Source organism: Lontra canadensis, unplaced genomic scaffold (assembly GCF_010015895.1).
Source record: "Lontra canadensis isolate GAN:19392208 unplaced genomic scaffold, GSC_riverotter_1.0 scaffold93, whole genome shotgun sequence".
In the NCBI taxonomy this organism is placed as follows: domain Eukaryota; kingdom Metazoa; phylum Chordata; class Mammalia; order Carnivora; family Mustelidae; genus Lontra; species Lontra canadensis.
Window position 1 is genome coordinate 5,775,999 of NW_022631087.1, and position 22,914 is coordinate 5,798,912.

The following is a 22,914-nucleotide window of genomic DNA, read 5'->3' on the forward strand; positions in this document are numbered from 1 at the left end:
AGGGGAACAGAGGATGAATGGTGGACTCCTCAGAACCAGCTGGCTCTCGTCAGAGGCCAGAGGGCAGTGGGGTGACAGGTTTAAAGTGCTGGGAAGCAGTGAAAAAACAGTCAATGAAGAATTCTACAGCGAGCCGAACTAGCTTTCAAAAGTGAAGACAAACTGAAGACATTCCTAGATACACAAAAACAGAGAAATTTGTTTCAAATAGACCTAGTCTACAGAAAACACTGAAAGACGTCCTAGGGGTTGAAAGGAAATGGGATCAGAATACCACTCAAATCCACAGGAAGATTACTGAAAATGGTAACTTCCTTTGAGAATATAAGATTCTTTAAAGTAATAATTACAAACACTGTGTTGTTGCATTTCTAACGTATATTTGTCTCCATCAATACTTATCCATTTTGTCTGATATTAATATAATCACTTCAGGTCTCTTATGATTACTATTTGTATGACATCTTTTTCCTTCATTTTGTCTCAAACTCTTTGAATCTAAAGGGTGTCCCTGGTAAAAAACATACAACTGGAGCTTACATGTATAATGCAGATGACAGTAACAGTACAAAGGATGGTGAGGAACGAAGCTATATTACATCAAAGTTGCAATATTTTACCAGAATAAGACACACACACACGTGTGCACCGATGAGTAAGTGAGCGAGTGCACGCATCAGTAAGTTATGATAAGCTGAAGATGTAATCCTTGATCAAGAACTAAGAAAATATAAAAATAACAACACAAATAACTAATTAAAAAATCACAAAGGGATTTAAAAGGTACAGTTAAGAATTATTTAACAGAAATCGTAGAGAAGGAACAGAGGGACAATAAAAGATCAGAGACGTAGAACAAGTAGTTACATGGCAGACATAAATCTACCCATATTAACAATTACTTAAAGTGTAAACAGACTAAATGCTCTGATAAAAAGACAGTCATTTTCAGATGGGTTAAAGATTCAGGTTTTTTGTTTTGTTTTTTTGTTTGTTTGTTTTTTAACCAGAGATACATCTTAGATTTTAAGAATTTGAGACAAAGATGAAGGAAAAAGATGTCATACAAATAGTAATGACAGAACAGCTGAAGTGATTATATTAATATCAGACAAAACAGACTGAAGAAATAATGGCAGAGACAGAGGAACATTTTATAATGAGAAAACACCAATTGGTTAGGAAAAGTCTATAGGAAAGACCATCTACTAAGCCTCAAAACAAGTCTCAATTTTTAAAAATTGAATCATACAAAGTGTGTTTTCTCTCTACAATGTGATTAAATTATAAATCAAGAAAAGAAAGCTGGGAAATCCTAAAACATTTGGGAATTAAGAAACACATCTATGTCACCCAGACCAAAGAAGAAATCATAAGGAGAAATTTTAAAATATCTTGAATGAAAACTAACACACAATGTATCACATTTTATGGGAAACTTAAAGGGAAGGTATAGCTTTAAACACATTATCAAAAAGGAAAAAAATAATCTAAAAATCAATGATTTAAAACTACAACTCAAGAGGCTAAAAAATAAACAAAGACCAAATCAAAGTCAAAGCTAGAAGAAGGAAGGAAATAATAAAGATCAAAATGGAAATCAATGAAATATAAAACAGAAAAACAACAGTTTTTAAAAAAAAATCCATGAAATCAAAAGCTGGTTTTCTGAAAAAGATCTGCAAAATTAATAAAACTTAGCTAGACTGACCAAGAAAAAAAGCAAGAAGGCACAATTACCAAAATCAAGAATGAAAGAGGGGCTATCACTAAAGATGCTATAGAAATTAAAAAGGATTATATGGGATTATTATTATAAATAACTTTGTACCAACAAAATAGACAATTTAGTTGGAAAAGAAAAATTCCTAGAAAGTCACAAATTACCAAGATTGATTTTATATGAAACTGAAAGTAGAAATAAAAATAGGAAAAGGACAGATAACTAGTAAAGAAACACTTAGTAATTAAAATACTTGATAAAGCCTCAGATTTCTATTTTATTCCTTCTTTGCACAGTTGTTCTGGTAAGACTGTGAGTTCATAATCATTTGAGTGATTTGGAAAGGCAGCCAAGATAGCAGCCAATATATTCATGATTCTAGAACAAATGCTGCAGAATCCTCATCTGTTACCCATCATGCTTCCATCTTCCTAATAAATTGTCTACTGTAGCCCATTACTTACGAAGTATAAAATTATGTGCTTATGTATAACTGATCAACACTGAAAAGATAACATGTTTGCAAGGAAAGAATGGATTTCTTTGTGGTCTGGTATCTAATAAAAGAAAATGGAAAGTATTTGAAGGTTAAATCCATCCTTATGCAACAAAAGCTTCCACTGTAAGGCTCTTTATTGGGAAGTAAATCATATCAAGTGGTTTAAAGGCTGAACAAAGCTCTCCTGATAATCTGAAACAGGAAGGGCAAAAAGAAATCTAAAAACCAGACACAGATCTTTCTATCCAGAGTATAGAACATTTTTATCTTTGGAGACAGACCAGCAATCTCACAGACAATATGACTTCCTGTGTATTGATATATATGTGATATACACCTACTGGATGATTTGTAACATTTCTTTTACTTTAGCAGGTTACTAGTGGGGGTCATGATCTCAGGGGTGTCTGTGTGGGGCTCTGTGCTCAGCAGGGAGTCTGCTTGAGATTCTCTCTCTCCCTCTTCCTCTGCCCTTACCCCCACTCCTGCGAGCTCTCTCCCAAATAAACAAATCTTGTGAATAAATAAATAAATAAGAACTTAAAAACATTTAAGAAACAAAAACTGAACAGACAGGAACCAGCAAAGGGGACTAAAAGAGAGCTGCCAGTATACAGGAGGGAAACAGGGAGCGTCCAAGAGCAAGAGACGGAGTATGTCAAGGAGGAGAGAGGAGGCAACGTGTGGGACTGTGTACCGTGACAACACAGGAAGGACCAGCAAGGTGTGGCGAAACGAAGCTTCCTGGTGAAACTGACCTAAGTGTGCCCTCGCGGCAGCGCTCACCTTGTGTTGGCTGTCCTGTCTCTAGACCCTAAGCTCCTGGGCAGTGACTGCGAGCTCACATTTGAGCCCTTAACTTCTAATTTCAACACGGTGCAGGGTTGGGGGCGGGGGGATGAAATTACATAAATGCTACGTAGTGTCATGTAGATGCCAGAGGAGTTCAAAGGGCTTTCTGGTGTGATGATTCAGGAGAGGACTGCGGTTAGACGGCAGGCAGGCGCTCTTCCACGTCCCACCTCGCAGGTCACATACCGTGAGAGATCCGTTTTGTGTGCTGGGTGAGTTGCTACTCTGCTCCCCGTGGGCTTGCGTGCTTCCATAGAGTGTCAGGTTATGCTCACTGGTCTGGCCGGCATAGTCCTGAGTGTGTGGCACTCCATATTCTGTGGGAATTCCATTCTGTGGAGGTGGTGGAAACGGGATGGTAGTAAAAGGCTGAACCATTGCGTCAGGAGTTGTTGTTGGCTCCTGGTTACCCTAAAGCAAATAGTGGAAGAGAAAATAAGGAGAAAAAAGTGACTTTAGTTCTTGTTACATGACTATTTTTAAGGTGAGCATACAAAATTCTCTGAATACTCTCTTTACTCCAGTAAAATGGAAGGCTTACTGCCTCAGGACTGGGGCAAACACTGCCAGGCAAAGAGATGTACGCACACACACAGCCACACAAACATACACCCAACTTGGGCCAATCTGCGGTTCTTAAACAGGCCCATGACCATATTAAAGTTGATTAGTTACCGAAGAGATAAAAAATTTCCTTTAACCCAAGTTTTTAAAAAATGCATGCCAGGAAATTTCTCACACAAGAAGAGTTTTAAGAGTTGAAATTAATTTGGGCCATTAGTATTTTCTTTAGGACACTCTATCCCTTTATAGAGATTCAGGGAAAAATAAAGCGATTTCATCAAATTACAATTCATAACAACATGGTAGGGTGACATTAGAAATTAAGTTCTCAAAACAGGACAACCTAGCTCTCTAGATTTTAAGAGCACAGAGTTCAGAAGAAACTTCATTATTAAAAAATTAATGTTTGGATTTCAAGAGAGAGATTTATTTAAGTCTCGGCTACTAGTTAATAGTTAAAAAAAAATAGGTTCCTTAAATTACAAATATTAGAGATACACCAAAAAAAAAAAAAAAAAAAATCCCCAGATGAAAAAGTTCAAAGTTCTTCACAATCCCTATGAGTTTTATAAGGCTAACAGCACAGCAGGACACCTCTCCATGTGATAACCATTCCCAGATGCTTACCTGGAATTCACTGTGATATCTGAAATACCAACAGAGAGTATCCAGGAACTACAGGGAACTGTTAGAAGGAGCCATTGTGGCTCAAAGCCCCTTTCTCACTTCTGTCCTAAGTTCAGATATGAAAGAGTTTGAATCTTTCACCCCCCCCACCAGCCTCCCATTTTATTCCAGAAAAAGCAAAGCCATTATTTTACTGAAGATACACAAGTCTGCAAAGTCTTGGGTCGCTGTACTTCTGTAAGTAGTTTGCAGAGATGGATAAATGCCTTCAAACTGTCAGCACTTTGATAGGTGCCCCCCCACCCCTAGTTTTAGACATCATATCATTAGGTAATCAAAGAAAATCTGGGTTTATATCACTTGGTTTCCTTCTACCCGTGAGCATCACTCCCATCAGGCAAGGGAGCAATAATTCCTCTTTCTCTCCCAGTCCCAATTATCCCTTCCCCTCAGTTCAAGAGGGGGTTCTCTATCCACTGAGAGCTACAGGAAACAGAATGTTAGGCAGCATTTTCTAAACATCATCCTAGGCTTTCAACACTATCTTGATGGCCATTAAACTTACATATATCGCAAACAAAATGAATCCAAAGCCCCAGAAAGATCTCACACAATTTTTAAAGAAAGGTTCTGTCATCATTGTACAATAAGTTCTTCTACATAAAATGAAACAGAACAACTGTACAAAGGCTGTTATGAATGGAGAAATACATGATCATGGACTGGAAAGCTAGGTTTGTTTCTTTTTTTAAAGATTTATTTATTTATTTATTGACAGACAGAGATCATAAGTAGGCAGAGAGGCAGGCAGAGAGAGAGAGAGAGAGGAAGAAACAGGCTCCCCGCTGAGCAGAGAGCCCAGTGCGGGGCTCGATACCAGGACCCTGAGATCATGACCTGAGCCGAAGGCAGAGGCTTTAACCCACTGAGCCACCCAGGTGCCCCGAAAGCTAGGCATTCCTAAGATAGCCACACACCCCAAATCCCACACACTCAATCAAAATCTCTGATATTTTTGCAGAAACTGACAAGTTGTTACTAAAATTTAAGTGGAAATGCAAACAGCCTAGAAAAGGCAAAGCAATTCTGAAAAAGAACACAAATTGGACTTATACTACCTGATTTCAAGACTTATTGCAAAGCTGCAGTAATCACAACAGTATGGCACGAGCTTAAAGACAGACAAATCAATCAACCAATCAGCAGAAAAGAATCCAGACAGACACATACATATACAGTCAGTATTAAGTCATCAAAGTCAGTTCAGGAGGAGAAAGGAAAGCCTTTTTAACAGATAAAAAAACGAATACCCAGTGGAAAAAAAATTAACCTCAACTCATCCCACATATGCAAAATTAACTGGAAAGAGATAACAGACAAAAGCGTTTTGAAACTCTAAAACATCCAGGAAAAAAAAAAAAAAAGAGGACAATTGTCACAATATTACAATAAACAAAGAACTCTTTAGTCATAACAAACAAGAACAACTGAAGAAAAAAGTAGGGGCACCTGGGTGGCTCCGTGGGTTAAAGCCTCTGCCTTCTGCTCAGGTCATGATCCCGGGGTCCTGGGATCGAGCCCCGCATCAGGCTCTCTGCTCAGCGGGGAGCCTGCTTCCTCCTCTCTGCCTGCCTCTCTGCCTACTTGTGATCTCTGTCTGTCAAATAAATAAAATCTTAAAAAAAAAACTTTTGAAGAAAAAAGCTGATAAACCAAACTCCATCAAAATTTAAAAATTTCATACTCTTTGAAAGGTACCACTAAGATAATGGAAAGACAAGATGGAGACTGGGAGGCAGCATTCACCGTACACATACCTGGCAAAGAACACACATCCAGAATCTACAAAGAACTGTTACAAATCATAATGAAAAGAGCAAAGCATTTTTTTTTTTAAAGATGGGTCAATGACTTCAACAGACAAACTCCCACAAACAGATATGTCAATGGGCAGAAAACAACTGAATGTGTGGCTCAACATTAGTTATCAGGGGTAGGAAATTAAAACCAAACAAGCTACCATTTTGCCCCCATTGAAAGGGCCACAAGACTGAAAACTCCGAATGTTGACCGGGATGTGGAATAAGAACTTTCACGCACTGCTTGTCAAAGTGTAAAACAGTATATCATGGTAGAACTGTTCTGCAGTTCTACTTTTTGTACAGTTTGAATACTCCTTATTTCACCCCAAAGAAATAAAAGCGTATGTGTACAGAAACACTTGTGCAAGTATGTTCATGGAAGCTTTATTCATAATAGCCCCAAACTGAAAATGACTGTACTGAAACCAACAGGAAAATGGATAAACAAATTGTGGTTTATTCACAAAATGGAATGTTACATGGCTTTAAAAAAAAAAAAAAGAATAAACCACCAACAGCATAGATGAATCTTAAAGATGTGCTGAATGAGATACAAATCTACTGTAACAGAAGTGAAGAAAGTAGTGGTTTTTTTGCGGGGGGGGGGGCAGGGAGTGATGATGGAGATCTGGAACATTCTAGGACGGAACACTCTAGGATGACAGAAATGTTAAATTACTTGTTAAGGATGATGGTACCAAATTGTTTAAATTCATTAAGCCAAACACTTGATAAATATGTCACTACATGTTAATTATAACAAAGGAAAAATAAGGCTATAACTGGCAAACATCATATTAAACTGTGAAGTACCTGTCATCATTATAAATCACTGCCCCTATGACTCATTCTACACAAAGTAAGGTGACAAACCTGAAATGGAGATAAAGAGAACACAGAGACAACTGTAGCTAAGTACTTAGAAAAGCCCACAAAATTAACCACAAATGAGTAGACCCAACAATAAAATTTTGTCACATTTGTACACTAACTATTCTATAGCCAGCAGTAATCAGTTATTCAAAAGGGAAAGAAAATGTACAGGATAAAACACACGATGTAGGATACAAAACGAGGCCTGAATAAACAGAGACGTATTTTGTTTCTGGAGTAACACTTCATATAGAAATGTTAATCCTTGTTAAAATAAAATGTACACCTAACGTCATTTTTTAAGACTTTATTTAGAGAATACGTGAGGGGGGACAGCGGGGGAGGGAGAGAGAATCTGAAGCAGATGCCCTGCTGAGCGTGGAGCCTGCCATGGGGCTCGGTCTCATGACTCTGAGATCAGGACCTGAGCAGAAACCAGGAGTCTGATGCTCAAACACTGAGCTACCCTGGGTTCCCTACCTAATGTCGTTTCCAATCGGAAACAAACAGAGCGTCAAGGAAGAAAACAGGACTAAACAGAATTCTAACTGGGATGTGAAAAACTACTATGGAAGTCTGGAAAGGAGAAAAGCTATGAAGTAGGGCATGCTCTATCATACAGTAAGACTTGCCATAGAGCTACTGTGACAAAACAGTAAGAGTATACACAGTGATCACAGAACACTAATTATCCTAAAACAGTTTCAAGTTTATACAGAAAATTAATAGAAGATAAAAGTTGCATTTCACTTCATGGGGAGAAATTGTTTATTTACCACAGAGGATTTGTAAAAGTTGGCTACCCATCAGCAAGAAAATAAATGAGCCCCTTCACAGTGTATACTCCGTATGAGAAAAATTCAAGAAGGAATAAAGTCCAAAGATTTTATTTATTTATTTGATAGAAAGAGAGAGAGAGCACAAGTAGGCAGAGTGGCAGGCAGAGGGAGAGGGAGAAACAGGCTGTCCGCTGAGCAGAAAGCCCGATGCGGGACTCGATTCCAGGACCCTGGGATCATGACCTGAGCTGAAGGCAGACGCTTAACGACTGAGCCACCCAGACACCCCAGGAATAAAATCTAAGAGAACAATGAAAACTATGAAAATATAACAAAACCTAGGAGTATAACTGGGGTTGGGGGACTCTCACATAAGATAGCAAGATAGGAAACCTAAAAACGAGGAAGGACAAAAAGGACTGACATGGCCGCAGAAGTTAGGAAGGGGTGGGGGGAACGGAAGGCAAAGGAAGCGGGGAGGGACTGGCCTTTAAAGTCAAAAGAAAAACCAACTGGGGCAACGAATTGCCACAGATTAAGACAGACATTGGGTTGTCATCACTAATGTAAGAGCAGGTTACACAAATTGACAAGAAACACAGAAAAGAAAAAGGCAAAGGATTTAACAGAACAATTCACAGATGATGAAATACCATTAAAATGTTCAATCCCACTGACATATGGAAAAACTTATTAACAGCAAAACAAGTCCAATTTTAGTCATCTGATCAATAAACTTTTTTTAAAAACGTTTTACTGTGATAGAATGGACCTACCACAACGAACTGCGTTTACTTATTCACAGCTTGAGCGTGGACGTATATATTGTGCACACTCGTGAAGTCATCACCGCAGTCAAACTAGTGGGCACATCTACTCCAAATCCCCAAAAGTTTACTCATGCTCCTAATAATAAACATGTATTACTTTCGTAATAAAGCTTACCAAGTATTTTTTTTTATATATAAAAGAGGATGACAAGAAAAATGTAATCAGTAAGAGGAAGCCAATACACTAACTGAAGCACTGAGTTATTCCTGGGCTTTCCTTAAGAAAATGGTAGCAACATTGTCTAAAGACAAAATTCATAACTGTCTTTCATTTTCAAGTTATACAGCATCAAAATTCAGCTGTCTCCAGTGTCCAAGAATCATCTTTGAGTGGTGTTAATGAGTGCTTTACATAAAAATCTTTCGTTTTAGTTTTTAGAAATTAGGCTATAAAAATCTTAAGTTTTCACCATAATTTTTTAGGAAAAAGGTCTGTCTTTGTCACCCGTCACCATGTAAGATGTTCTCGTGATCTCCAGGCTAGGGTACTGCATATGACTTGCATAGGACTTCTTCTTAGCCCTTCAAGTCACACAGGGCCGTATTCACATCTACCTGCCTGCCTGGGCCCCCCTGAAGCACACCACTTTAGAAGCCCTCCCGGGATTCACTGGCCTGAAGTCAGATATGAAAGAGAAAACTCAAATCAGGGGGATTGGTGAATGAAACCGAGCAAGAGCACCAAAGGTCTCTGGAGAGCTGCACTCCAGCTCCAGGCATAAATACAATCTCACAGTATATAAGGGTCTACTAAATGATCGATGAGGCTAAAAGACACTGCTTTCCAGTTATGATTAACACAGCAAAAGGACTTCCTATCCATACTCCAACTCGGCTTCTTGCAGACTCTGTCCTCCTCTGGCCCCCATTTGCCCCCAACCCAACCGTGCTGGGAGTGAGGCGCTGGTACCTGAGTTCCCGGTGCTGGCTCTCCCACAGCAGCAGTCTCCACAAAGCTGGCTCAGTCAACTGAATCAACACATCAATTAGCAGTGGGGGGTAGGGGGAGAAAGGTAAAAACATTTTATAGGATCTACTGGTATCCCTGACACTTCGTGTTTCAGAGAAATACAAGGCAGGCGGAGGCTGAACTATTATTTCCTGAAATAAGGGAAATGTAAACCTTTGTTACAAGGCCAAAATGAAATTCTTAGCAGATTATTTTATTCCTTATAGGAATTTTTAAATAAAAAGAAAACCACATCATGTTTTTTTTTTCTTTAAAGATTGTTTATTTATTTGACAGAGAGAGATCACAAGTAGGTAGAGAGGCAAGCAGAGAGAGAGAGAGGAGGAAGCAGGCTCCCTGCCAAGCAGAGAGCCCGATGTGGGACTCGATCCCAGAACCCTGAGATCATGACCTGAGCTGAAGGCAGAGGCTTAACCCACTGATCCACCCAGGCGCCCACCACATCATGTTTCTATATTAAGGGAATGAAATGGGAATAGGAGCGATTTTGCATTTTATTTCATACACTTTATAATTCTGAAAATATCCCCTATAATTGATGATGATGATGATGATGATTGTGAATGCTAAGTGGTTTCAGATTTCTATTAAATTCCCAGGCTATATTCCAAAGTTATAAGTTCAGAAGAGAAATATGATAGCCCCCAGGCAAACTATGAGCTAACAGTTCACATGATCATTTCCAGGCAAGATTTTACCTCTACGTTTAATATGAAAATGTTTTGTTTTTAAAATCATAGGTTAAGTAGCTTACGTATGTATCACCTGAGAAAATGAGTTAACTTTTTTCTTGTAGTCTGCAAAACGAGACACAATTTCTTTTTACCTAATTTAGCAGTCTATAAATTTTCCCTTCCACAAGATGAACAGACAATACAGAGTACTAAATGCAAATACAGTTTGTACCTCACCTAACAAGAATCTAATAAAGATTTAATTTTAACTCCTTTCTTCCCTAGAATATAAATTGGGATTTTATGTGAAAGATGAGGAGAAAGACAAACTGTATTTCCTGTTAGTTCTTACCAGTATATCCCAGGAAAAAGGAAGTTCTCTGAGAGCAGGACGCCCTGCCCACCACAGAGAGGCCCAGGTCCAGAAGAAGCCCTCACAGGACTGACCACCCTGCACCCCAAGTATTCCAATGTCTGCGGACCTCACACCTCCCTCACAGCTATGCTAAAATGCCAGCTTCCCTGAACACTCTAAAATCTCATTCCCTATTTCTCTCTGTCCTCTCAGCTATAATAATACTTCATTCATTTCGTGTCCTCTGTTAGAACACAAGCAAGAGGTTTTGCCCGTCTGGCCCCGACACATCCCCAGCACTAAGAGCTACAGCAGGCACAGGGTCTCACGGCGTGACTCTTACTTAAGGGGTTCGCATGAGCAGAATAATGAAGCAGAGCATCTAAGATGAAGAGTGGTCCCCTTCTTGTGGAAAGCTAATGGTGAAGACAGAGTGGGTTATATCTAATTCTCCTAGGATCCGCATGAATTTACTACAGGAATTGGCAGGGAATTAGAAACGAAGCCATTCTTTGGTTAACCGCCTTCCCATCGGCAACACGACTGAACAGTCACATCTTCCAAATTTCCAAAAAAGCTACTTACATTTCTACCACTCGGGCTTAAAAAATAAGATGTGGCTCGCTCATCAATGAGTAGCAAAGCTGCTTTTCTAAAGTTATTTTTAAATAGAAGGAGAAGAAGAAAAACCCTGAGACTTACATGAAACAGATACACGTGGGATACAGAATTATCTGATAGTTCAATAATTACTCAACACACCAATTCCATGTCCTGCCATCTCACTATTGTTTTATCACCTACGCAAAAGTTCAAGAAGAGAAATATTAACAGGACAAAAAATAGTATTTTATTTCACACGGAATGCAGGCCACTGTGACTTAATTTTTAGGATGCTGTTCTGATGAAAACCTCAAGATGATGCCCCACAGGAAAGGAATGTGGGGATAAAATGACTGACAATCAGGTTTCCAATGTATTATTCCTCAACACAAACAAATTTGTTACATGCCTTAGACACTAACTAAAAGATTATCCAATCCGCCGGAGACCCAATAAATATAACCTTTCACCAAGGGCAATGCTGAAGTCCATGGTTAGACATAATTTGAATCTCAGCTTTGTCATTACTATAGCTGTAAACACTTAGTTATGTCATTACCTACCTTTCCCATGCTTCGGTTTCTTCCTCTATAAAACAGCAATGTTCATGTCACACTTTGTTACAAAGACTTGTAAGATAAAATGGGAAGTGACTAAAACCCTATATTCCCAATAAAGATTGCTCTCAACCACCGCAAGCACTAGGCAGATTGTGGGACCAAACTTCCACAATTTAGCGAATGTTAAAATCCTGCTAGAGGGCACTGTTGTGGATGTTACGTGAAATTTTAGAAAAACCCTTAAAGACAATGTTCCCATGTTATGGGAACAACATGATGAAACAAACTACAGATACATAAAACTAACCGTAGTATAAGGGAAAACAACTAGCCAAACAACAACACAAACAAAAAAGAAAAAAAAAATAAATCCACCAATGTTGTTTCTAAAGCGATCACTAGCTAAAAAGGCAATGGGAAGAGAGATCTGAAATTCCATCTTGAATATACTCATACCTGCTATGGGTCCACAATTTGTGGGCACTGAAAACATCATAACACAAGTTAGAAATCTCCCTTCCAGGGGTTTTCAATCACATTAAGGAGGCTACCATGAACTTCAGTACAAGTCAGAGCGCTACATATGAGTCCCAAATTGGTGACACAAAGGTTCACCATCATCTACTAAACAATTCTAACTTCCTCTAGGCCCTCCCTCAAGGCTATGTAGTAAATGCCTACATTTAATGAATGCTTAAGTATCTGGCTATACACCAAGCACTTTGTATGTACCTACACACCACATCCATACACGGATTTGATTCTCACAGCTGTAAAAGGTAGATATTGCCATTATTCTCCTTTTACAGATAAGGAAACTACCATTTAAAAGGGTTAAGTACTTTACTGAAAAACCACTTGGCTAATAACTGGCATAAGCAGACGCAAATCCGAATCTAAGCCGTTTCTCAAGCTGGTGTCGCTAGTCGCTGCTCCATGTGGCATCTCCAGCAGTGTCCGGAACCATGTTCCCCCCAGGGCAGAGCACACACAACTCCCAGCCATTAATTCTGTGTTGCAATGAATCTAGACTTCTACATCCCCCGCATACGGTGCCTTCCCAAACCACAGCGGGCCCGCTACCGCACGGATCGGTTTTGCTCTCCATGCTGTTATCCTCTATCAAGAATATCCATGCATAATGAAAACTTAGCTGGACATAAAGGATCAGCTCAAATAATCCCTTCTCCCTGAAGCTATCCCTAAAAAGGAAGTATGGCATAAAGCAGGGGTCAGGCCAGATAGTATTTTAGGCCTTGCAGGCGGTATGATTTCTGACACAACTATAGGCCTCTGCTGTTCTAGTATGAAAAGAGCCACAGACGCTATGTAAACAAGTAAGCGTGGCTGTGTTCCAGGACAACTTCATTCACAGGCACCGACACATTAATTTCATCTAATTTCCCATCTCAAAATCTTCTTCTTCTTTTGATCTTTTTCTAACCATTTAAAAATTTAAGAATCATTCTTAATTCATGAGCCTTACAAAAACAGGCCCTGGGCCAGATATGGCCTGTAGGATAATTTTTTGACCCAAGATGTAAAGCAAAGAGGTTAACGTTTAGAGCCAAATAAGCCTGAGGTCGAATCCTGACTTGATAACCTGTTAGCTCTGTGACAATGAACAGGAAAGTCAGTCTCAGTTTTGCCAACTACAGCACAGGAAGGCTATGGACTATGAGGCCAACATGAGACAAAGAAAAGGCCATAGACCACGTCTAATAGTGCACACTTACCAGCAAGTGTTGCATTTCCATTTCCAGTTAGAAGAAATTCCTTCCTCTCCTGTATTCCCATAGCACTTAGCTTGCACTATGACTGTACAAGATCTATAAATTCAAAGACTTAGACTTAACTTATAAGTGTCTTATCTTTCCTACGAAAAGCCTCTTTATAGGTGCCTGGGTGGTTCAGGTGGTTAAGTGTCTGCCTTCTGAGCAGGTCATGATCCTGGGGTCTTGGGATGGAGGCCCACATCACATCGGGCTCCCTGCTCAGCAGGGAGTCTGCTTCTCCCTCTGCCCCTCCCCTCTGCTTGTGCTCTCTCTCAAATAAGTAAAATCTTTTTTTTTTTTTTTAAACTTCTTTATGATGAGAGGGGATTGTTTTGCACATTGTAGAATCTCACACAGTGCATGATAAACACTGAGCATTAAATAAAAATTTTAAATGATGGAGGATTAAGATGGAGAGTCACATGTATGTGCACCATAGCAGACCGCCTTGTTTGGCAGGAGCAGGGAGCATAACTAATGAAGATAATACATACTGAGGCAAATGTTATCTTGGGTTGACATCAAGTTGGAGAAGAATGTTGGGGTAGCAAGTGAGAATTGGTAGAGTACCATTAGGAGAGGAAAGACCCAACATTCATGTGTTTGCGCTTTAGGTCCACAATTTCCTTCACTCCTACAAACACAAAAGTTAAGAATGATGTCTTTCTCCTTTAGGTAGTAACAGAGGCGATGCATTGCCATGCATGGTCTTCTCAAATGTGGACTCTGCTAAGTATTTTAATTCTAAATTCAAATACACAATCACAGTAAACAGGTCCCATCACACAGGAAAAATGTATAACCTAAAGACCAAAATTCAACTCTTTTATCGGTCAATTTCCGATTTCAGAGCTTTAACCATTACCCACTTACGGGTGACTTCCAAATATTTTTTTAGGTCCAACCGTGTCCTTTCTCCCATGCTTTCATGGGAAGGAGAGTAAAAACAAAAACAGAAACAAAAAGGAGCATAAGCCTGACAGACCTGAGTTAAAATCTAGTTGCACCTCTTACCAGATACAGGGTAAATTACACAAGTCTTTCCAGCCTGCTTGCTCATCTGCAAAATGGACGGTTCACTGCAGAGTCTGATGCAGTAGATACACCGGGAGCCAGTGGAACTGACATGGTGTCTGCACCCACCTTGATTGGGTCTCTCGTCCTGCTTCCGGTCCTTCCAGCTGCACATTTCCACCTCAGATCTGATCCTCCACCCTCGGTGTCTCACTTCCACTACAAACTGTGTGTCTAAAGAGTGAGTTTACTGCCGTCATTTCCCAGTTCTGCTGAGTGAATCATCTTTCCAGTCAAACATACTAACTTGGAACCTCTCCCTTATCCTTTATGAAACTTTGCTCTATGTAGTGAGTATCCCAATATCCAAGTCCGTTGGATAGTCATGGTTTTAACCAGTATTTCCTGGTAAAGAAAGAACCATCAAAATAGGAGAATCACAGACTCATAGCTTATGTAACGTTAACAGCAGACAGGATATATTTAGGGGATGGCAACCAGAACACAGAGACAAGAGTATACTGGAGCCTACTGGAAAGGACATGTGGGCCTACGCAAGGGTAGTGGGGCAAAGGGAATGGAATCAAGAGATGCTGTGCAGGGAATTTAAGGATGTGGCAACCAACCGGTTACAGGCAATGGGCAAACAAGATGATTTTAAGACTTACAGTTGCAGCCTCACTATTCGGGACTTATTAACCCTCTCACTTTCACCAACACTTTAAAGAACAGTTTGCTCATTACTTACAAGTCACACTACTTGGGGTAAACGAGTCTGTGTGGTTATTGTTTCTTAACCATATTCCCTGTTATACTGAATTATTCTGAGTATTACTTGAATCCCCCTTTAATGATGTTTAAGCGGCTACAACATGCTAGTCTTTAACATCAGGGAGAGGGAAAGCACATAGGAAAAAATAAGATTTGCTTTTGTATGACCAAAATTAAAAGGTGAGAAAGGCATGTAAACTAATAATTATATCAATATTATTTGTGCTATAAATAAAGCTAAGCAGAGAGTACAATAGGAGAATACACAAAGAATGGCCAAATGGAATTGCTCGAATTGTTCTAGGATAATTAAAGTCTATGTAATCTTAGAGTACTTTTATTTATATCTTCCCATTTATATTTTCTTTTTTTTTTTAAAGATTTTATTTATTTATTTGACAGAGAGATATCACAGTAGACAGAGGCAGGCAGAGAGAGAGAGAGAGGGAAGCAGGCTCCCTGCTGCGCAGAGAGCCCCGTGTGGGACTCGATCCCAGAACCCTGAGATCATGACCTGAGCCGAAGGCAGCGGCTTAACCCACTGAGCCACCCAGGCGCCCCCCATTTATATTTTCAACTTCATTCTAATTTTTTCAGTTTGGTAATCCTGAGGCCCACTAACATACCCGATCTGCTCTCATGCTTCTACTCAACACGCTGCAAATCCTACCTCAAGAGAAAAGTTTCCAATCCCTGTATGACATCCATGATCAGAATGAATCACTGATAAAAAGAGATCAATGTGAATTTTAGAACAATAATCACCTTGTGCTTTAGGTAGAGCATCTTCTAACCAGTTTATCACCACGGCCAGTGTCACTTAGCATTTTTGTCATGCTGTAGAAAAATGGAAATTAATTCTCTAGCTTTGTAACAAAAAATATTTTTGCCCTTAAGTCTTTTACAAATTAGATCATTTGTATCCTCTGGGATCTGCCTAGGCAGGCTCAAATTTCAAACTCTACCTGCCTTTGTGAGAAAGAGTTTTACAAAAGTACTCAGCTGACAGAACCTAAGCAAAGGCCCACCATTCTTCTGAGACCTTGTCCTGAATGGCGTCTACCTGACGTGTGACCCTGTCACAGAAAGAACACCAGACTGAAAATCATCAAGAAGCAATTAAAATAATTTTTTAAAGATCTGTGCCTGGGTGGTTCAGTTGCTTAAGCATCTATCTTCGGCTCTGGTCATGATCCCAGCGGGTCCCCCGCTGTAGGGAGCCCGCTTTTCCTTCTCCCTCTGCCCTCGCCCCTTCTCCCCAACGTGTTCTCTCTCTCACATAAATCTTTAAAAAAAAAAAAAAAAAGCTCTGTAGAAGAATGACAAACTGAGAAGATGACCTCGAGAAAAAAAATGAACGGAAGGATATGTACAAAGACAAAACAATGCATTTATCAGACATACAGTGAGATCCATTCTAGAGTCTCCACTTACTTACACACTTAAAACAGGGCCACCCCAAATCTATGTCCTTTGGTATTTGAAATACTCTGTATGGAAAACAAATGTCCCTTCCATCAGTCTAAAAAGAGTCAGGTTCTCGATTACACTACTGGTGTCTCCTTTTGTTCTTCAAACTACCATAATAACCTGGGGGGAGGGCTCTAAAATAGAAGTGTTTCCACTTCTCGTCTCCACAGAGTCTCACCCTCTAAACACCTAGTGCTGAAAGCATTAGTATCTAATAGTCCTGAAAATATTTCTGGCAGCAAAGGTAAGTTAGATAAAAGTCATGTGCTTTCTCTTAAGCAGTGACTACAAATCATAACCAGAGCCGTAAGCTGTCAGACAATCTGCAGGTAAATAAAAGCCTGAAGGAAAAGGCCATACGTGGAGTGTCCCCTTAGCCTCCGGTTTTCAGGTTCAGGTTCAATTTCAACAGTTCATCCTTCCACTGGCTGTCTGTGACTTATGTAGATGGGTGGGATCCCGAGGAAATTCACAACAACAGATTGAATGATTGTATGATAACGATTATAGTAATAAAAAACCCATCACCAACTAAAATATTAAATGTATACTAAAGTATTATCTGATTCCAAGAAAGGAGTCTAGGGACCCATTTATTCCTGCCACAGTCTCAACAAGATCACTCACCCTAGGCAGTACCCACTTCCACGACACTCCGCCTTGCACACTCACAAACTCCTTTTACTTGCTTCCTTGACAGCAGAGATTCCCATATTTAATTGTGCATAACAATCACCCTGTGAACATGTTTTTAAAAAAAAAAAAAATCAAGATTCTTGCCCCACAGATTATGATTCAGTGCGCTGGGAGTAGGCCCTGGTACTCCAGGTATAGGTGGTTTGGGAAACACGGAGAACCACGAGGAGGCTTTGCTGGCACCATGAGAGAGCACTATGGTGATGAGAGGTATATCCAGAAAATGCCCTGCAGCACCTACACTTCCTAGAAGAAGGACAGAGATTACAGAGGGAGGAAATTATGAGAGGAAGGTAGACGTGGCCAGAAATATAAGTTACCTGAAAGCTGAGGGACCCGTATGGAACCCACAGACAAGAGAATCAACACTAGTTGTTGTTGTTATTGTTTTTTAAAGGCAAACCTAATGAAGTACAAGCCTAACAATGGTCCTTCTTTCAGAGTAGATGTAACTGACGCCCCAGCACCCAAAGCAGGAGTGGGCTATGGCCACATGAAGGGGGGAGGGAGTGCAGGAGGGGACCCAGTACAAACCTGAGCTCTTGCAAAGGAAGAATAAATAAAAGAGGAAATACTTCATGCTTAGAATTAAAGTAATTTAGAGGATTTGGCAATATGCAAAGTCTAAGGATAGATACAGGCTTGGTCAACAAGTCACCTACATGCTTGTCTCCAAATCACTTGTCTTCAAAGCACACACACACACACACACACACATCTTTCAAATTACTCAGAGAAAAGCCAGCCTGACCTCTCCCTGAGGCTGAGTTCTGCCATCTCAAAGCAATGAATATTTAAACAGAAAAATAAATATTTCAGAACAAAGTCATTCAAACCAATAGTCTATTAGGTTAAAAATGAGAAACCCTATAATAGTCTTAATGTCTCCAACCTCCTAAAAGCTCTCTCTTCCGTATCTTCTGAAGCAGTATTTAGAACCTCAAACAACATGAATCATGTCTTCCATCCACAAGAGACAACAGGAAACACTTTGGTCAAGCTACCTGCTTCCTTGGAAACGTTAGGTCCCTAGACCCAACATGGCTGGTTGTCTATTCTAGTCAATATAATTGATTTATACAATTCATGGTGATTATTCTTTTTCTTAACCAAATTTTCAATACAATTTAAATTAGCTTACTCTTTATTTTCATCTTCATGGGCAATTAAGTTTGTATCCTCTATATGCTGAACTGCAATACCCTTGAAAAAAGCCATAACTCAGGTTCAGAATAAAACACAAGCAAGATTTTGTAGTGCCTCCTGAATCAGAAAATATTGAATTCTTCTTTATAGATATTGCACTGGATGTCCTATTATAGTTCATGTCTTCAAAATGAATAAGTCATATTACCTACAGTAACAGACAGAATTTTCCCCCATATCCTTCCCTAAACAAAACTGCATTCAGTCTGCAACCACAACCACAGGATGGTTTATATTTCCTCTCTTGGCTTCATCAATAAAACCCCGATGTAGATCAGGGGCTGAATCACCCGCCCTTTGTCATCGCTTCATCAAATAAATGGTAAATACACAGCAGGTAATTTTTAGAAAGTGTCTGCTAATTGAAGCAGCCAGGTAGTTAAATATCTGCTTCTGAGGCTGTAGGTCTGTAAGAAACTCAAGAACCCTCTCTTCTAGATTTAGGAAGTCTGAAGAAAGCTCACTGTGATATCAAGAATTGTTCTTGAGTATGCGCGGCAGAAACAAGTGATTACAGGTCTTTTAAATGCACGCACTGATGGGAAGGCTGTGGGAGAATTCCTTGCCCAGCGCACAGGAGACAGAGCTAACAATCGTCTCCGCTCTCAGCAGCTCCCATCCAGGCTGTTCCGAGCATCTCTCTTCTAGGAATTCTGTCTTGAAGAACCTCAACCTGATCAATTTTCAAGCAGATCCCAGAACGATCTCTCTAAAATAAGTCTGAATCAGATATTGTTAATCAATTCTCTTCTCAAAGTCCTAGGCTCCCAGATGCCCCTGGTCTCAAGTCTAAACACCTTTGTATGGAAGTCCTACCTCCTACCCCCTTTACCCATTCCGCTTTGATTCTGGCCACTGAGTATTTACTGAGTACTCCTGAAGGGGGAGACACTTGGTCTGGGGAAACAACGATGACTACAGAGACAAAGTTCCTACCCTCAGGGAGTTTACATTCTGGTAAGGAAAGACAAAAAAACAACAGGCAAGCCAAATGGGAAACAGTTGGGGAAACAGTTGGTGAGCCATGGAGGAGAATAAAGCAAGAAAGGGGGTACGGGAGCACTGGGGGGAGCACTGGGCTGGAGCGACAGAGAACTGCTCTTTGATACCAGGTAGTCAGGGAGGGGAATGACTGAGCAGACACCAGAAGAAATCCAGAGAGCAAGCCGTGTGTCTGTCGGGGTGGGGTTGGGGGAGACTCCGGACAAAAGGAACACAAATGTGAAGGCTCCGTCACCACAACATGCTCACCTTATTCTAGGAACTAGGAACAAGGAGGCACCTCGTGACAGAGCTGGAAAAAGCTGCAAGGAACAGAGCAGCAGGAGATGAAAGGGAGAAAGGTGGCAGTGGGCAAGGAGAGACAGGGGCAGACATCTTATAAAGCTGAGGGGCACTACAGGGATTTTGACTCTTACTCTCCAGTGAGGATTTTGAGCAAAGTGGCACAGTCAGGTCTAGGTTTTCCAGGGACCACTCAGCAAGGAAGAAGCAGGTAGACCAGTTAGGAGGCCATTGCAATACCCCACCGGAGAGATGACAGTGGCTCAGCCCAGGTGCTGCTCTTTTGTGTACTAATTCCTGGAAGACACCTTGTGCTGTCTCACCTCCGGTGTCTTTGCACCTGCTATGCCTTCTGCTTGGAAAGCCTTTCTCCTTCCTACCCATCTGGCTAACTTGTACACACTCTTTAAGATTTAGTTCAGTCATCCAGTGTTCTCGAACTCACCCAAGTAGGGACAAAAACATTCCTTCCCTTTAACCCCCCCTGAACCTAATACTTATATTCTATTATAGTTATCTGTTTACATAAATACCGCTTCTATAGAACATGGATTCTTTAAGGGCATGTAACTGTCCAGGTCTAATTAATCTTTGCATCCCCAGTGACTGCCTTAAAAATGTTCAGTAAGTCCTTGTTTTGTTTTGTTTTCTTGAAGATTTTATTTATTTGACAGAGAGAGGGAGAGAGCACACAAGCAGGGGTAGCAGCAGGCAGAGGGAAAGGGAGCAGCAGGTTCCCCACTGAGCAGGGGATGCGGGGGCTCCCACTGATGCGGGGCTCGATCCCAGTACCCTGGGATCATGACCTGAGCTGAAGGCAGACACTTAAACGACTGAGCCACCCAGGCGCCCTCCAATAAATCCTTGTTAAAGGAAAAAAAAGAAATGCATTCAAATTACTGGAGTGTATAAAGAGCTAGAGACTTTTGCTAGTTTTTAAGAGAGACAATGAAATTAGTACAGGAAGAGACCCAAACCCACCCAGCATGAGGAAACATGGGTGACATAAGGAAGGGAAGACAGATGGATCTGCGAGGACACCACAAACTCTGATGGGGCTTACAAGAGGATTATGAGCCAGAGCAGAGGCAGAGGGAAGCACATAAGCGGACAAGTGCTGGAGGTAATCGGGGTGGTGGGGGGCTCAGAGTCTGGAAACGGGCATGGGGGAGGGAAAGAGGCTCCTAGATCTCAGTCCGAGGGGCTGCATGAGAACAGGCAGTGAGAGGGGAATGGGTAGGCAATTCTAGAAGTCTAATTTTCTTAAAAAAGATTTTCCTGATATAAACTACTAATTAGATTTTACCTTTCAATATTTGAAGTTCATTTCTCTTTTTCAAATGCATTCTAAAAGATCTTTCATAGTTATTTTGAGGGTGTTTGGGGCAATTTATTTTCCCCTTTTAAATTTAATTTTTATTTTTCTCAAATTAATGCATGTCCCTGATAGTACATCAATGGGAGCAGAAGAACTCCTCAGAAAAAAACAGCAGTCTCCTACTATTCTTCCCTTTGCCAACCCTCTTGTGATCACTCTTAACAGTTTCTTAAAAGGCAGCAGGTTCAAGGCTGGGCGCTGCCGTTAGGGGTACCGACTCCTCTCACCTCTCCAGGCTTAGAGGACACGTCACTCTGTAGATCTGTGCACAGAGGATGAGGATTGGCCTCCCCCTTGAGGCAACTAGCGGGGATCAGGTGGGCTAACTGTTCATACGGTAAACTGTCCAAAAGAGGGAGGAACGGACGAAAGGGAAAAAAGTAGGTAAAAGACCTCTCCGTGCTCCCTTCGGAAGGACCAGCCAGAGGAACGACAGTTCTACAGAACCTCCCTGAAGACTTCTACCAGAATCAAGTACAGATGATCCCCAACTTAATGATGGTGTGACGATTCAACTTCCGCATGGTGTTAAAGAGATACGTATTCAGCAGCAACTGTGCTTCAGAGTTTGAATTTGGATGTTTTCCCAGGCTCGTGATATGCAGTACGGTCCTCTCTCCTGATGCGGGGCAGACGCAGCCACAGCAACCCATCCGCTATGTGAGCACGAGGGTCAGCAACCTGCACACGGACATCCCTTCTGCCCCCAGCCAGCCGCTCTGTCTTTCGCTTTCAGTACAGTATTCAGTAAGTTACACGACACAGTCAACACCTTATTACAAAATAGGCTTTGTGTTGGATGATTTTGGTAACTATAGGCTACGTGAAGTTTTCTGAGCATGTTTAAGGTAGGCTGAGTTAATACGTTTGGTAGCATTAAATGCATTTAAATGCATTCTGACTTACCACATTCTCAACTTCCGCTGAGTTTATCAGGGCATAAATCAAGGAAAATCTGTAATCTGGAATATCTGTTACAAAGTTCTGGCCAGCCCACCTTCCTTGTTTCACTCCCCTTATCTCACCCCTGCTTTCCTAGGACTCTAGTAAAATGTAAGTGAGGAAGGTTTTTTCCGTTTTGTTTTTTTTTTTTTTCCATTTTCAGTGGAGGTAAAATTGGTATATGACATTATGTTAGTTTTAGGCGTACGGCATTATAATTCATATGTGTATATACTACAAGGTGACCACCACAGGAAGTGTAATTACCACCGGTTACCATACAATTGACCCTCTTCTCCTCTGATAAGCACCAATCTGTTCTTTGGATCTAAGAGCCTTGTTCTTTTCATTTGTTTTGTGTTTTAGATTCCACACATAAGTGAAATCTTATGGTATTTGTCTTTCTCTGACTTACACTGTTAAGCACAAGACTTTCAAAGGCCATCCATGTGGTTGCAAATGGCAAGATTTCCTTCTTTTTATGGCTGAGTAGTATTCCACAGTTTATACGTGGAATCTTTATCCATTCATCTTTATCCACATCTTTATCCATTCATCTGCTGTTGGACCCTTAGGTTGGTTCCGTATCTTGGACATTGTGAATAAC

At 40.6% G+C, this 22,914-nt stretch overlaps 1 protein-coding gene across 23 annotated transcripts in view; it reads right to left on the reverse strand.

Moving 5' to 3' along the window:
* Positions 1-22,914, reverse strand: part of RBFOX2 (RNA binding fox-1 homolog 2) — a 263,261-nt gene that overhangs the window by 50,489 nt on the left and 189,858 nt on the right. For all 23 annotated transcript variants that reach the window (XM_032836560.1, XM_032836559.1, XM_032836553.1 and 20 more), the window contains one exon: positions 3,261-3,485. In XM_032836560.1, coding sequence (XP_032692451.1) covers positions 3,261-3,485 — 225 coding nt within the window. The remainder of the gene's footprint in view (positions 1-3,260; positions 3,486-22,914) is intronic.